The following is a 15067-nucleotide window of genomic DNA, read 5'->3' on the forward strand; positions in this document are numbered from 1 at the left end:
CCCTCAAAATGATAGCTTTTTAAATATATCTGAGGATTAAAGATTTTATGAACACTTAAAATCCAGCTTTCTCATCTTACTTTTTCTTTAGCTTCTTGCTCCTTCCGTTTTGCTTCTGCCTTTGCTTTCTTTTCTGCTTCTTTTTTGGCTTTTTCTTCTTCCTTAAATTTTTTTATTCTTGGATCACAGCTATACGCATTGTCTACCAGAAAAAAAAAAAAGTTAACTTTTTCAACTTCCAGTATTTAATTAAAGAACCTTTTAAAAAGTATCAGTTATGCTTACCAACTAATGTTCTTATTCTATTCATTTCTTCTTTTTTTCTCTGTGCCCTTGTTGCTCTGTTCTGCTTTTCAATCCATCTCCTCTCATCACGACTATAAAATAGAAAATATTGCAAACAAACTATTGATTATAGATGGTATCACTGGAAAATGTAATATTTTATAAGTTTATATGTAAATAATGTCTGAGAAAGTTAAAATGCCATGTCACTATAACATTAGTTAAAGGGTGATTCTACTTAATTTTGGTTGATTTTTTGGGGGGCATATTCATGTCAAAAGCATTTCCCTATGCACATGTGGAAAACTAAAACCAGTTAAGCAAACAGAAGAAAAATAATTTGCTGAATTGAGCTTTTGTGACAATTATATTTCTTGGCAATTTCTTAAGCATATCATAACCAACTATTGATTTGGCCTCATCTAGTTTAACTTGTGAGATGGGATTTCAAAATACTAATAAAAAACTCAAAAAAGCATACACAAAGAAAATTACTTAAGAAAATACATGCAGTATATTTATACAACATCACAACAGGGAACCAAATAACTGTCTTCCTTTATTAGTGACTTACATACATACCATTCTGCTTTTTCTTTTTCTTCTTCATCTAAGTAAGAAAATTCTCTCCAAGAATCAAAATTATACCTAATATAAATAAAAACAAAATTAAGCCAAAATAAATGAAAAAAATCTTCCTTTTAAAATTAAGTTACATGCACGTAATTCTAAGAAACATTAATGGCAAGTGGATGAGTCTGTCTTAGTAGATCCCCACCCCCCACTGGTGGAACGAACACGATGCTTCCTCTTTCTTAAATGACACTGTACTTGGTATGAGAATCTAGAAGTACATTCATCACCCCTAACTTAAAATCACAGCTCCCTGCCATCTCCATTAGCTTTCTCTCTTGCCTGGGACTTGTTAAAGTTCTCCCTACCTTCACCTGTCCTAGTCTGTCAAGTCTTAAGGAAACCCTCAAAGTGGCTACTGCCATCTCTGATTTGTATCATCTGAAGGGAAAAAGCAACTACAACTGGTCCAGCTAAATTTGGATATTTTTGTTTCACATTTATCTTATGCTTTCATTCACCAGATACTTAAGGAGAAAACATAGCACAATTATGAATTGCCCATGAATATAGTGTTTATTAAACACTAGTGTATTAGTTACAGAGACAAAGCAGCACTGCCTTCCTCATGTATTCAAGTATTTTTATTAGCAAGAAAATGCAAAGGTATTTATTTTTATTGAAATTAAATGGCTCCTTAATTTCCACTTTTTTTTTTTTTACCAATATAGTATTCTTGACATCTAGAGATCTGATTATTAGAAAACAGATTAGAAAATCATGAAAACCCAAACATCACATAGGAGATAATATAGCACCATATGAAAACCTTTATGATTATTTCTGAATAGAGTGCTTTTGTTCAGAAAAGGTTCTGTGATTCTATCCTTCAGTTAATTTATGAACAAGCAAATATTGAATAATTATCCTTTTAAAAAAGGGAAGCATCATAGAAACAGTGTATTCACTTACCAGAAAGAATAAAATGCATCTACATCTTCAAATGATGAATTCATATCACCAAGTTTAGGGACATTTTTTTTATTTGACCATCTGAAACATTTAAAGAGAAAAATTCAGTTTAAAATTCTGTGTAACGGTCAACAGACAAGCTAATTTATTAAAAAACCATTTTTACCAAGCCCCTATAATCTCCCTTCCCTACAACTAAGAGATGGTGCTGGAAGATCCGCAGTAGGGTATTGAACAATGCAGGTGCAGCGCGAGAGGAGAAGGGTTGACCGGGTTGGGAAGAAAACAATGACACAGTGTTCTCATCGTCAGGTGGTCTTCAGCTCCATGAATTAGCAGCTGCCACACTGGATAGGAAAATCAGGCGCTAGCCGCCTCGCCCAGGCACACTCACTCCTGCCTCTAAACAGCCAGTTACAGAAGCAACCTGTAGGCCCAGATTTTTAAAAAATCTTACTTCAGAGAGATGACTCCCACCCCTTCGTCACCATGACCACCCCCCCCATGAGTCAGACTTCTCAGTTCAACACCTCACCCATCATCTCTGAAAGGATCCTGAGGCTGTTACTGACCCATGTTTTCCACTCTAGGAAGCCATTCCACAACAGAATATATTACACTATTTTGTTTTTACCACCTTCAACACTATGACAAAACAAAAATGAGAATGGGTGGAGAAAATACTAAGCTGCACTAAGCCAATGAAGTGGGCCTCAAACCTGACTGCACATTAGGATCACCTGGGTATTTAAATGCCGACAGACATTCCAAGCTCATTAAATCGAAATCACAGCTAAAGCACAATCTCTCCGGGTGGCACACAGCCATCAGGAGTTCTTCGAGCTCTCCAGGCGATGCCGATGTGCAGCCACGCTGTGCTCTAAGGAAACCTTCCAGTGCAGATGGAACCAAAAAATGTAGAATATTGATACATACTATTTAAAAACTGACTTTAGATCATCCTTTGTCAGAGAACCTTCTGATGATGAAATGCTCCAAGAAACAGCTCAGTTCAGAAAGAACAAAAGCTTTATCAAATGATAAGGGGCCAGAGTACATGCACATTAGTAAAGGGGAAGCAAAAGAATGGGAAATTACCGTCACCTAAATAATAATATCACACTACATAAAGTCAGCCATTGTTCTTTCCCCACAAGGGAAATCTAAAAGAAAAACATCCCATGAGGTGTAAAGGAATCTCGCCATGGAAAGGCAGAACTTCTGTTCAGAGAGCTAAATAAATTAAGAGCAGTACGTTCACCAGAGGAGCTCAACTCTGTAGAGAAGGAGGAAGAGAGCAAAAACTCTTTATCAGAGGAACGACGCCGACGTCTGGAAGCGCATGCAGCAAGCCGATATAGCATTACAATCACAAGGGGATCCCTTAACTCACCTAGAATTCCTTTCAAACACTGGGGAAAACACTTCGAAGAAATTGTCCTTTGCTTCACTTTTAGAAGGAACTGAGTTATCAAAAGTAGGATCTACACTGTTGAATGCCCGTCTTTTCACTGGATCAGATAACATTTCATACGCTGAGGAAAAAATGGTAAGGTCAAATTACCATGACTCTACATTTTTTTCCTGTGAGGAAAAAAAAAATCCCCTTCTTTAAAAAAAAGTTATTATTTTTCATATTTAAAAATTTTGTGTGATTGTGGGCAGGAAGAGACTGAATCTGGGTAATGACACCTCCAGCACTACTGGGATATAATCTCACTTCACAATTTCCTTCACAATCTCTTCTGGAAGGCGCATAACAAAACAATGGTTAGTCAACCCTTAAGAATGCATGACTCCGAGGAAAAAGACATAGAAAATTAACCGTTAGATTCCAAGGTTGTAAAAAAAATCAAAGAATCTTTAGCATCTTGAGCACTGTGTAAGAATGGGCCAAAGAGAGTAAGTTTGAAAGGTATGTACACAATTTTAAAATTTTACCACCAAAATGTAAAATTAGGGGCACCTGGGTGGCTCAGTTGGTTAAGCACCCGACTCTTGATCTCAGCTCAGGTCTTGACCTCGGGGTCGTGCATTCAAGCCCCGAGTTGAGAGTAAAATCACATTTAAGGACACATTTAGAAATGGCAACAACCTATATTAATTTGCTTAATGAAGACATGGCTATGTAAACAGCAATCAACTGTCTTAGGGTCCATAGCAGGATATAATCAATTTTTGGATTTAAATTATCAAAACATCTGAGGGACAATTTAGTCCTACAAAGTATATGAAATGGAGAAATTAGTATTCTTGTTAGACATAACACTTACGATGAATTAACTCTAGGATGAGCTTCTCCTAAGAATCACCTGATGATTTCATTAAAATGCAGACTGTGTCAGCAGACCTGGGGTGGGGGCCAAGCTGCTGCGTTCCCGAAAAGCTGCCAGGTACTGCGGACGCTGCTGGTTGGGAGAACCTCACTTTGTTGTAGTGAGGCTCTGGGGCAGTTTATCAGAAACAACCAGATATAACTGAAAATGTTTTCAAATGTCATGGTATAGTTAACTACAGAATATACACTAGAAATCCATTCCCAGCACTTAATAAATAATCATCACTATTAGAAATTCCTGACTCCAAAGTATTTTCTTACCTTTAGTTATGCAAGTGAAGTAGTCATTATCTCCTTCTTTTATTGGTTCACCAGCTGCTTTCCGTTTGTCTGGGTGATGTTTTAAAACCATTGCTTTATCTACAAAACAAGCCAGATTTAGACAATTTGTCACTTTATGCATCAAAACTAAAAATAAAGATGAGGAGCTTGGGAAAATGGCGGTGTAGGAGGACCCTGAGCTCATCTCCGCCCACGAACCTACCAAGACTGCAACCACATACAGTGGAACTCACTCTGAGAAGGCCCTGAAGACCAACAGAACAGCTTCTCCAGAGCTAAAGAGGTAAAGAAAAAGCCACACTGACAGGCAAAGAGAGGAAGAGACGTAGTCTGGAACCAAATCCGCAGTGTGGCAACCCACTGGGGCTGAAGGAAGGATATCACAGGTGCAGAGGTCCTCCCTGAGGAGTGGGGGATCAAGCCCCTACTGGGCACCCTTGCCCTGGAGTTTCACACAGGGAAGAGGAGCTCCCATAACATCTAGCTTTGAAAATCAGTGGGGCTCCACTCCAGTTGGAAGGCTCTACTGAGACTCTGCTTTTAAAGGGCCAGTGCACTGTATCACTCATTCTGAGACCCAGCACAGAGGGAGCAATTTGAAAAGCATGTGGGTTATACGTGACAGGGATTTATTGACTAATTATAGGGCATGTGCCAGAAGAGCAGGAATCTGCAGGAACTTTCTCCAGAAAGAGAAGTGTGGGCAGGTGCCATTTTCCCTGTCCTCCTTCAGCCTTACTGCCCGATGCTGGTGGAAGCCAGTTGTGACACTCTCCATCTACCTTGCTAACACTACTTGCCCCACCCCATGGTCCCCTGTAGAACCCCCCACCCAAAGGTGTCCATCCCAAGTGGCTCCCATCCCACCACACCTGGTAGGGAGCCTCAGTCAGAACCAGTGCCTCTCCAAACCAAATGTGGACAAAGGAGGGAGGGTAGCCGCATCCACCAGCACACCTGCAACACTTGTAGCTTGACCTCTAAACCAGCTGTGCTGGGGGCAAGCCGTGCCTACCACTGCACCCACAGTAGGCTTGGACCAGTCTACATCAGAACGGTGCCTGCAGCCCCCACACAAAATATTTCGGGAGGGCCTGGGCCTGGTGACCAGGGTGGGGGAAATGCACTACCGGGCGCCACAGGACACGTTTTACATAAGGCCACTACTTTCAAGGACAAGAGAGGGAGATGACTTACCTAATACAGACACACAGAGAGTCACACAAACTGAGGAGACAGGAATATGATCCAAATGAAAGTTCAAAACAAAACCCAAGAAAAAAGAACTACTAAACAAAATGGAAATAAGTATTCAACCTGATTAAAGGCTCAAAGTAATGGTTATAACAATATTTGCTGGATTGAAGAGTGGATGATTCAGTGAGTACTTCAACAAAGAGAGAGAAAATATGAAAAACAAACTAGAGGGAATTAATGCCAGATGAGAGGATGCAGAAGAATGGATCAGTGATCAGGAGGACAGGGTAATGGGAAGCAACCAAGCCGAAGAGCAAAAAGAAAAAAAGAATTTAAAAAATGAGGCTATGTGGGACATCTGGGTGGCTCAGTTGGTTAAGCATCTGTCTTTGGCTCAGGTCTTGATCCCAGGGTCCTGGAATCGAGTCCTAATCGGGCTCTGCTCAGCAGGGAGCCTGCTTCTCCCTCTGCCTGCCACTCCCCCTGCTTGTGCTTTCTCTCTCTCATTCTGATAAATCAATCAATCTTTTAAAAATTTTTAAAAAATGATATGTTAAGGGACCTCTGCAACAGCATCAAGTATAAGAACATCTGCATTACAGGGGTCACAGAAGGACAGAGATAGGGGCAGAAAGCTTATTTGAAGAAATAACGGCTGAAAATTTCTCCAACCTGTAAGGAAACGATATCCAGCTCTAGAACACAAAGGGGGTCCCACAAAGGGAGAATGAAACAAAGAAGGTCTACCCCAATGCATAATAATTTAAATAGCAAAAATTAAAGATAAACAGAGAATCTTAAAAGCATCGAGAGTAAAGGAAACAGTTACAAGGGGAACTCGATAAGGATGATTTTTCAGCAGAAACTTTGCAGGTCAGAAGAATGTAGCATGATATATTCAAAGTGCTGGGAAAAAACCTACAACCAAGAATACTGTACTGAGCAAGGTTATCATTCAGAATGAAAGGAGAGATAAAGAGTCTGCAAGACAAACAAAAGATGAAGGAGTCTATCACCACTAAACCAGCCTTGCAAGAAATGTTAAAGGGAATTCTTTAAGTGAAAAGAATAGACCATAACTTGAAGAAAATGGTGAAAACAAAACTTCATTGATAAAAGCAAACATACAGTGAAGACAGATCACCTATAAAGCCAGTATGAAGGTAAAAGGACAAAAGTAGTGAAATCAATTGTTACGCAGAAAAATCAGTCAACAGATAACACAAAGTAAAAAGATGTAAGATATGACAACATAATACATAAAACATGTGGGGGAGTAAAAAAGGAGTGCTTTTAAAATGTGTTTGAACTTAAGCAACCATCAACTTAACAAAGACTACGATTATATACACAGGATGTCATAATAGGAACCTCATGGTAACCACAAACCAAAACCCTGTTAATAGATACAAAAAAACCAAAAAACGAAAAAGGAATCCACGCCTAACTCTAAAGAAAGTCATCACATCATGAGGGAAGACAGTATGAGTGGAATAAAGAAACAGAACTACACCTTCCCCCCCACAACAAACAAAACCTCACCCCAAAACCAAATCCAACCCAGGAAGCAATTGGCAAAATGGCAATAAGTACATACTATTAATAACCCCTTAAAATGTAAATGGTCTAAATGCTTCAAAAAAGACACAGGGTGACTGAATGGATAAAATAACAAGATCCACTGGTGCGCCTGGGTGGCTCAGTCTGTTAAGCATCTGCCTTCACCTCAGGTCCTGCGATCAAGCCCCACATCAGGCTCTCTGCTCAGTGGGGGGAGTCTGCTTCCCCCGTACCCTCTCCCTCTGTGTGTTCTCTCTCTCTCTCTCCCTCTCAAATGTCTTTTTTTTTTTTTTTTAAAGATTTATTTATTTGACAGAGAGAGAGACAGCCAGTGAGAGAGGGAACACAAGCAGGGGGAGTGGGAGATGAGGAAGCAGGCTCCCAGCGGAGGAGCCTGATGAGAGGCTCGATCCCAGAACGCCGGGATCACGCCCTGAGCCGAAGGCAGACGCTTAATGACTGAGCCACCCAGGCGCCCCACAAATAAATAGTCTTTAAAAACAACATCAAGACCCATCTATATGCTGCCTACAAGAGACTCACTTCAGCCGTAAAGACGCACACAGACTGAAAGTGAAGGGATTGAAAAAAATATTCCACGCAAATAGAAGTGGAAAAAAAAAAAGTTGGGGTAGCAACACTATGTCAGACAAAATTGACGTTAAAACAAAAACTGTTACTACAGACAAAACAAGGTTTTACTTAATGATAAAGAGATCGATCCAATGATAGGATATAACAATTGTAAATATCTATATACCCAACAGAGGAGCACCTAAATATATATTAAAAAAATTATTGGTTATAAAAAGAAATCGACAGTAATACACAATAATCATAGGGGCCTTTAATCCCCACTTACAGCAATAGACAAATTATCCAAACAGAAAATTAGTAAGGAAACACTGGCTTTGACAACACACTAGACCAGATATACTTAACAAACACCACCCAACCCTGGCACAATACGCTTCTTCTCAAGTGCACATGGAACATTCTCCAGCACAAATCACGTGTTAGGCCATTTAACAAGTCTCAATCAATTTAAGAACACAGAAATTATACCAAGCATCTATTATAACCACAATGGCATGAAACTAGAAATCAATTACAGAAAAAAAACACAGGAAAAAAACAAACATGTGGAGGCTAAACAACATGCTACTAAAAAATCAACGGGTCAAAGAGGAAATCACAGAGGAAATAAAAAAAATACTTTGACACAAATAAAAATGTAAACATAACAGCTTAAAAAGGCAACCTACTGAATAGGAGAAGATATTTGCAAATAATGTATCTGATAAGGGGTTAGTATCCAAAACATAAAGAACTCCTAGAACTGAACACCAAAAAACCCTCAAATAATCCTATTAAAAAATAGGCAGAGAACCTGAATGAACATTTTTCTAAGAGGACATATGGATGGCCAGAAGACACAGGAAATAATGCTCAGTATCACTAATCATCAGAGAAATGCAATTCAAAACCACAACGACCTCACACCAGTCAGAATGGCTATTATCAAAAAGACAAGAACTAAGCTTTGGTGAGAATGCAGAGAAAAGGGAACCCTCACACACTGTTGGAAGGATTGTAAATTATTTTTTAAGACTTCATTTATTTATTTGATAGAAAGAGAGCCCGAGCAGCGGGGAGAGGGAGAAGCAGGTTCCCCGCTGAGCAGAGTCCGATGTGGGGCTTATCCCAGGACCCTGGGATCATGACCTGAGCCAAAGGCAGACAATTAACCAACTGAGCCACCCAGGCGCCCCGGTAGGATTGTAAATTCACAGAGCCACTATGGAAAACAGTACACAAGAAGTAAAATGACTTTGAAAGATGGGTGAATTTGGTCCAGGTGAATGGAAGACAGGAAGTAATTCCAAGCAAATGAGTAAGAGTTAACAAGGCACAGTGGCAAAATAATTGAGCTAAGACCCTTGTAGCAAACACTTCAGGCAAGGAAAATTGTTTTTAAAGAATCTTACTGATGACTCTTACAGCATCCTTCTCTGTATTAATAACTGAGCACTTTTACATTTGCCAAAAAGATTCTAAACAGAAGTCATGAGTTTAAAGGAAGTGATCACTTATTTTAAAACATTCTTTTGTTTTACGTCATGTATTACTTAAAACCTTTATCTCATGGGGGCGCCTGGGTGGCTCAGGCAGTTAAGTCCCATGTCGGGCTCCCTGCTGAGCAGGGAGCCTGTCACTCCCCTTGCTTGTGCTCACTGTCAAATAAATAAATAAGATCTTAAAAAAAAACCCAAACCCTTTATCTCATGTAACACTAAGTAATAAATAGCTTGTGATGCTTGTGGGGGATATATAGAAAAGAAACTTGCCAAAACAAAAAAAAAAAAAAAAAAAAGAATTTTTTTTTTAAACTAAGTATAATCTGGGGCGCCCGGGTGGCTCAGCCAGTTAAGCGTCTTGACTCTTGATTTCAGCTCAGGTCATGATCCTGGAGTCTCTGAATCGGGCCCCATGTCGGGCTCCCTGCTCAGTGGGGAGTGTGCTTCTCTTTCTCCCCCTGCTCATGCTCTTTCGCTCACTCACTCTCTCAAATAAAAAATTTTTTATAAATCTTAAAAAAAATAATTTTAAAACTAGAAGGGATGTTAGAGATTATCTAGTCACATTTTAAATTTTACAATGGAAAAACTGAGACCCCTAAATTCCCTGTTCAATTCCTGCTCAGCAAAACTCAATTTTCTTAATACCTCAGCTTTAATTTAAAAAGTGATTACCTACTGTATTTGTTTCTAAAATGCTTTTTCTATGAATACAGTTGTCATTTTCCTTGTGATATGTATGATATATATACATTATACATATCTACATATATATATATTCACGACATATATATATATATACATTATTTATATATACGTAAAACTTCTACTTTTTGAGATGTGAGATTTTCACTGCCAACTAACCTAATGGGAACCCTAAATGATGGGGAAAAAATCCTCAAAATAGAAGTTTTACATATATATAAAATAACGTATATGTACATATGTCATATATATGTACAGTTACAAAATTTATATATGTACAATATACGTATCAGTCATTTTCATTTATATTTACTGATCATTTCCTTTATAATTTTTTTCAGTACTTATAAACGTATGAGGTACTTTATCATACTCAACAATATATTTTGTAGTTTCATTAGTATTTTCTGTGGTTAGAACTGAAAAATTTAAAAAAGTCTTTAAGTTTTTTTAGAATTTTAACATATTCAAGTAAATATCTAACCCTCTCATTTTTCGAAGTGCTAATAACATCTAACAATCCTTCCCTTCTCCAGTGATGATGCCTCTTTTATCATAGTAAATTTAATCAGGGTTTGTTTATGATTACCTATTCTAGCCCTGGATCATCTTTAAAATGATTATACACTCCTAACAAATTTGATAGTGACTTCCAAAAACTATTATTTTTGATATTTCTCCTGCATCTAGCCACTTGACTCAACCTTTTTTTCGTTTTCTAGGTAGAGCCTGTATTACCTACAAATAATATATATATTTTTCTTTCCATTAGTTCTCTTATTTAATATCTTAATTCACTAAACCACACTCCTAAAACAGCATAAAGAATAATAGGCAGGTTAGCTTCTCCCATGGATTTTAATGGTCATATCACTAACCACATGGTTAAATTTGTTGGCTGCGGGTGTGAAATACTTACCAAAGTAGGAAATTAACTGTATTTCTTTGCAAAGTTCTATTTATCAAAAAAGAATGGCTATTAAACTGTTCTATACATTTTCACTATTTAGGAAATCACATATTATCTAAACTATAGATTTAGCTATATTAATATATTTCCTAAGTTAGATTCCCGAGAGAAATCCTACCTGTCTGTGGGTATTATTCTTTTAATGTGCTGTTAAATTCAAGTTGCTATGAATAGTTTTTAAAGTTAATTTATCTAAGTAATCTCTATACGCACTGTGGAGCTCCGACTCACAACCCCCAAGATCAAGAATTGCATGCTCTTCCAACTGAGCCAGCCAGGTGCCCCTAAAAACATTTTTTTTTTCAGGAGGTGATTCTTTCCTAACTTTTAAAATTTCTTCCTATTTAAGGATGCCTGGGTGGCTCAGTCGGTTAAGCATCTGACTCTTGGTTTTGGCTCAGGTCATGATCTCAGGGTTGAGAGACTTAGCTCTGTGTTGGGCTCCATGCTCGCCACACAGTCTGCTGGAGGTTCTCTCCCTCCCTCTCCCTCTGCCTCACCACCCGCGTGCATTCTCTAAAATAAATAAAAAACATTTGCCTTTAAAATTTCTTCCTCAATTTCAAAAAATTATTTGAGAGAGAGAGAGAGGGAGAGTGAGCTCATGCACGCTCACAAGCAGGGGGAGGGGCAAAGGCAGAGGGAGAAGCAGACTCCCCGCTGAGCAAGGAGCCCAATGCCAATGCCAGGATCTATCTTGACCTGAGCTGAAGGCAGAAGCCTAACTGACTGAGCCACCCAGGTGCCTCTCAAAAAAGTTCATTTAACAAAATTTTTGAATATATTACATTTAATAGTGGTCTCCATTAAAAATATCATACTATAATGATTTCTTTCTGTATTTCACTATTTGTTTTTTCTTCTTATAAATTCACTTCGGGATGCTGCTGTTTTATCTTTTCTATTTTTCCATGTCCCTTAGTGCTATTCTTTTAAACATCTGAATTAGATGCCCATTTTATTCCCCCCCCTTCTTTTTTAAGATTTTATTTATTTGACAGAGAGAGAGAGACAGCCAGTGAGACAGAGAACACAAGCAGGGGGAGTGGGAGAGGAAGAAGCAGGCTCCCAGCGGAGGAGCCCGAAGCGGGGCTCAATCCCAGAACTCCGGGATCACGCCCCGAGCCAAAGGCAAATGCTTAACGACTGAGCCACCCAGGCGCCCCTATTTTTACCTCTTTTTAAAAAGTAACAGTTTAAGGCAATGAACTTACTTACGGTGCAGCTCTAACTGCCATCCCTCAAGTTTTGATAGGCAATGATTTTACTTTTACAAAAAGAATCTCTTAATACAATTTTTGTAACTTTCTAGGCCCCAAAGAGTATATCTGATTTCCCAAATGATTGTTTTTTTGTTTAAGCACATCTTTTACTGAATTAAAATAAAACTGACATTGAATTTTGACAATTGTATACACCCTAAAACTACCACCAAAGAAAGTACAGACCATTTCCATCATCGAGTTCCCTTTGTGCTTTCCAGTCAACTTCCATGCCGTACCCCATGACTTCTTTCACCACAGACAACTTTTGCTCTTGAACTTCATGTAAATGGAATTCTAGTCTGTCTTTGTATCTCTTCTGCTCAACCCAATGTCTTAGCTATCTCTTCTTTTTTTAACCACCGAGTACTAATCTACTGTATGAATATACTGCAGTTTGCTCACCCATGATCCTGCTGGTGAATACTGGGTGGTTTCTAGTTTTTGGATATTGTGAATAAGGCTGCTATAAGCGTTTGTGTACAAATCTTTTTACAGGCATAACAAACTTAGTAATTTCTACATATACTGCAGGGCTTCAAAAACTGACAAATACATTTTTGGTTTTTTGAACTCACATTTTTTTAGTAGTCTAGTATATCATCAGTTTCTTTACTAACATTGCAGAAAAGGCATTTCTGTCTTCTGGCTGGTTTAAGCAGAAAAGGAATTTATTAAACGTTATTAGGCAGCTCACAGAATCTCTGAGAGAGTCAGACGATAGGGCTTGAAAGCTATGTACCTAGGAACTATAATCAAATCATAGGAGATAGTTCAGAGGTGTGATGATCCCAGCACTGCGGGGCACTAGAGAAACTGAGCACAGGCTACTTCCATGGCCAGGGCCTCGGGGTAAAGCCATAAGCTCTGCAGGGCGCCTCCACACCTGCTGGCAAAATGGATTCTGTGCAGCACAGCCTAACCCACGCTGCTCTCCTGTGAATGCGCTGGGCGGTGAAACCTAAGTCACATGCCCGCAAACATTCTCAATCCCAAGATGTATTTTCTTATAAACCGGTAAGTTTCCTTCTTCATTTGCAATTATGGTTTGTGACATTTTTCTGAGGTCTTTAGAAATCTGCCATCCCTTTATTCTTTCTCTCCGAATCTTGGGAACATTCCTCAAGGTTGTCCTCTGCTTTACTGTTTTTCTAATTGTACGTAAACCTCTGGAATTCTAAATTCTGCTCTGTTTTCAGTTTCCACACAATTCTACTTATTTCTCCCTAGTCTCTTTCCGCAATGCCTACACCACGTCCCCAAAGCAGTGTCTTCATATGTTACTGACAACATGAGGAGATACTTAAATTTTCTTTTGAACCTTATAAGTCTGAGAGGTGATGCTTCATTTTTTGTTGGATAGTCTCCTCTTACGCTGCACTGGTTTTTTCTTCGTGGAGTTTTCTGCCTAATCTTTACTCATCCATGTACATTAGAGAGTCCTGAAACTGTCTTACATCGTCTTTTGTGGAGGGGGCAAAAGATATTTCTCAATATTAAAAATAAAGGAGGCCAAAGAAACACTGTCTGAAAAATAAATGGGTAATTTGCCAGTAGCAACTGTTTACTGAAATGTCAAAGATATCCCCCTCTCCTTCTACTGAAGACAGTTTCTGGGATGTTGTGAGGGTACATTAGCAAAAAAGGCTTTTACTGTACATTCCTACTGCTATTATTATAAAATGTCTCTAAACAGGATTTTTAATTTTTAAGAAGCATAAGGAACGGCTTCAGTTTAAAATGCCACAAATATTTTGAACTAAAATTATTAAATTTAGAAAATTCAAATCACTGAAGACTTCGCTTCCGTGCAAAGAATATCAAACCTACACACATCATTTGCCAGTGTGGCTATTTTACTTCAAAACAAAATTATGTAAGCAACTGAAATCCCACTTTTAGTATTCAAGTACTTTCTCTTAACCCATCATTCAACTTTTCTAGTGACTTATTCTTTTCAGATAATGCAGAAAACAGAAAAAAAGACCACTTATTCTATTCATCCTTCACTTTTTAATTTTCATTATAGCAATTCAAAATACATTAAACAAAAAGAAAACTCTTTTATAAGTGTAATAGTATGTAAGAACTTGAAGGATCTCATATGCAGTAAGATTTTTATTTTTATTAGGCTTCTCTGTGTTAATAATTACGGGATCTGTGAACACTAACTTCGCATTTTTACTTTTGAACTAAATTTCAGAAAGCAGTAAAGCAAGCAACTGCCTTTTTTTATAATGACAGAGGTAAGAGAACATCAGTTGCCTTTTGAATAAATACTGAGAATATCAACACAGTGGCAGAGAGTGAATTATAATTCTACTTAATGTTAATAATCTGGTGCACTGGGGTTGCAAAACTTCTGGCTATAGAGTATTAAAAATTAACTTCTATTATGCCAATAAAATGATGGACTTAGAAACAAATGAATGTTTCTTCTACAGCTCATTGTACATTTTTTATCTTTGGAGAAAAAAACAATTCTTTCAACTATTTTCATAATCCTAAATCACTTCCAATTCTTTCACAAATTTATATGTATCAAGACTCACTTGGTATTTGTATGCTGCTCTTTCATATAGCAAGACTTTGCAAATATTTTTCCATGGCAAATCAATTTCCCTGGCAGTTCTGTACATTGCAATGGCTATTCATATGCATTAACATATGCTTAGTCTAAAACCATGCCAGCTTTTTAAGAAACTGAATAGATCTAAAATAATCTCATAAATTCCTTCACCTTATTAAAAATATTTCCTGTGATTTTCCTAAATATAAGCATTAGTGGAGAACATTTTGAGTTTATCTACTATAGTTAGTGTCAACTAGTATTTCTCAACATGAG

The 15067-nt window shown here is 38.0% G+C and overlaps 1 protein-coding gene across 2 annotated transcripts in view; it reads right to left on the bottom strand.

Moving 5' to 3' along the window:
* DNAJC2 (DnaJ heat shock protein family (Hsp40) member C2) overlaps positions 1-15067 on the bottom strand; it is a 41439-nt gene that overhangs the window by 17613 nt on the left and 8759 nt on the right. For both annotated transcript variants that reach the window (XM_087861160.1, XM_045793420.2), the window contains exons 4-9: positions 4430-4528; positions 3224-3365; positions 1831-1911; positions 868-933; positions 286-377; positions 81-202 (exon numbers count right to left, since the gene is read on the bottom strand). In XM_087861160.1, the coding sequence (XP_087717286.1) occupies positions 81-202; positions 286-377; positions 868-933; positions 1831-1911; positions 3224-3365; positions 4430-4528 (602 nt within the window). The remainder of the gene's footprint in view (positions 1-80; positions 203-285; positions 378-867; positions 934-1830; positions 1912-3223; positions 3366-4429; positions 4529-15067) is intronic.

Source organism: Ursus americanus, chromosome 3 (assembly GCF_024610735.1).
Source record: "Ursus americanus isolate L20-20 chromosome 3, mUrsAme1.1.p, whole genome shotgun sequence".
NCBI classification, from domain to species: Eukaryota; Metazoa; Chordata; class Mammalia; order Carnivora; family Ursidae; genus Ursus; species Ursus americanus.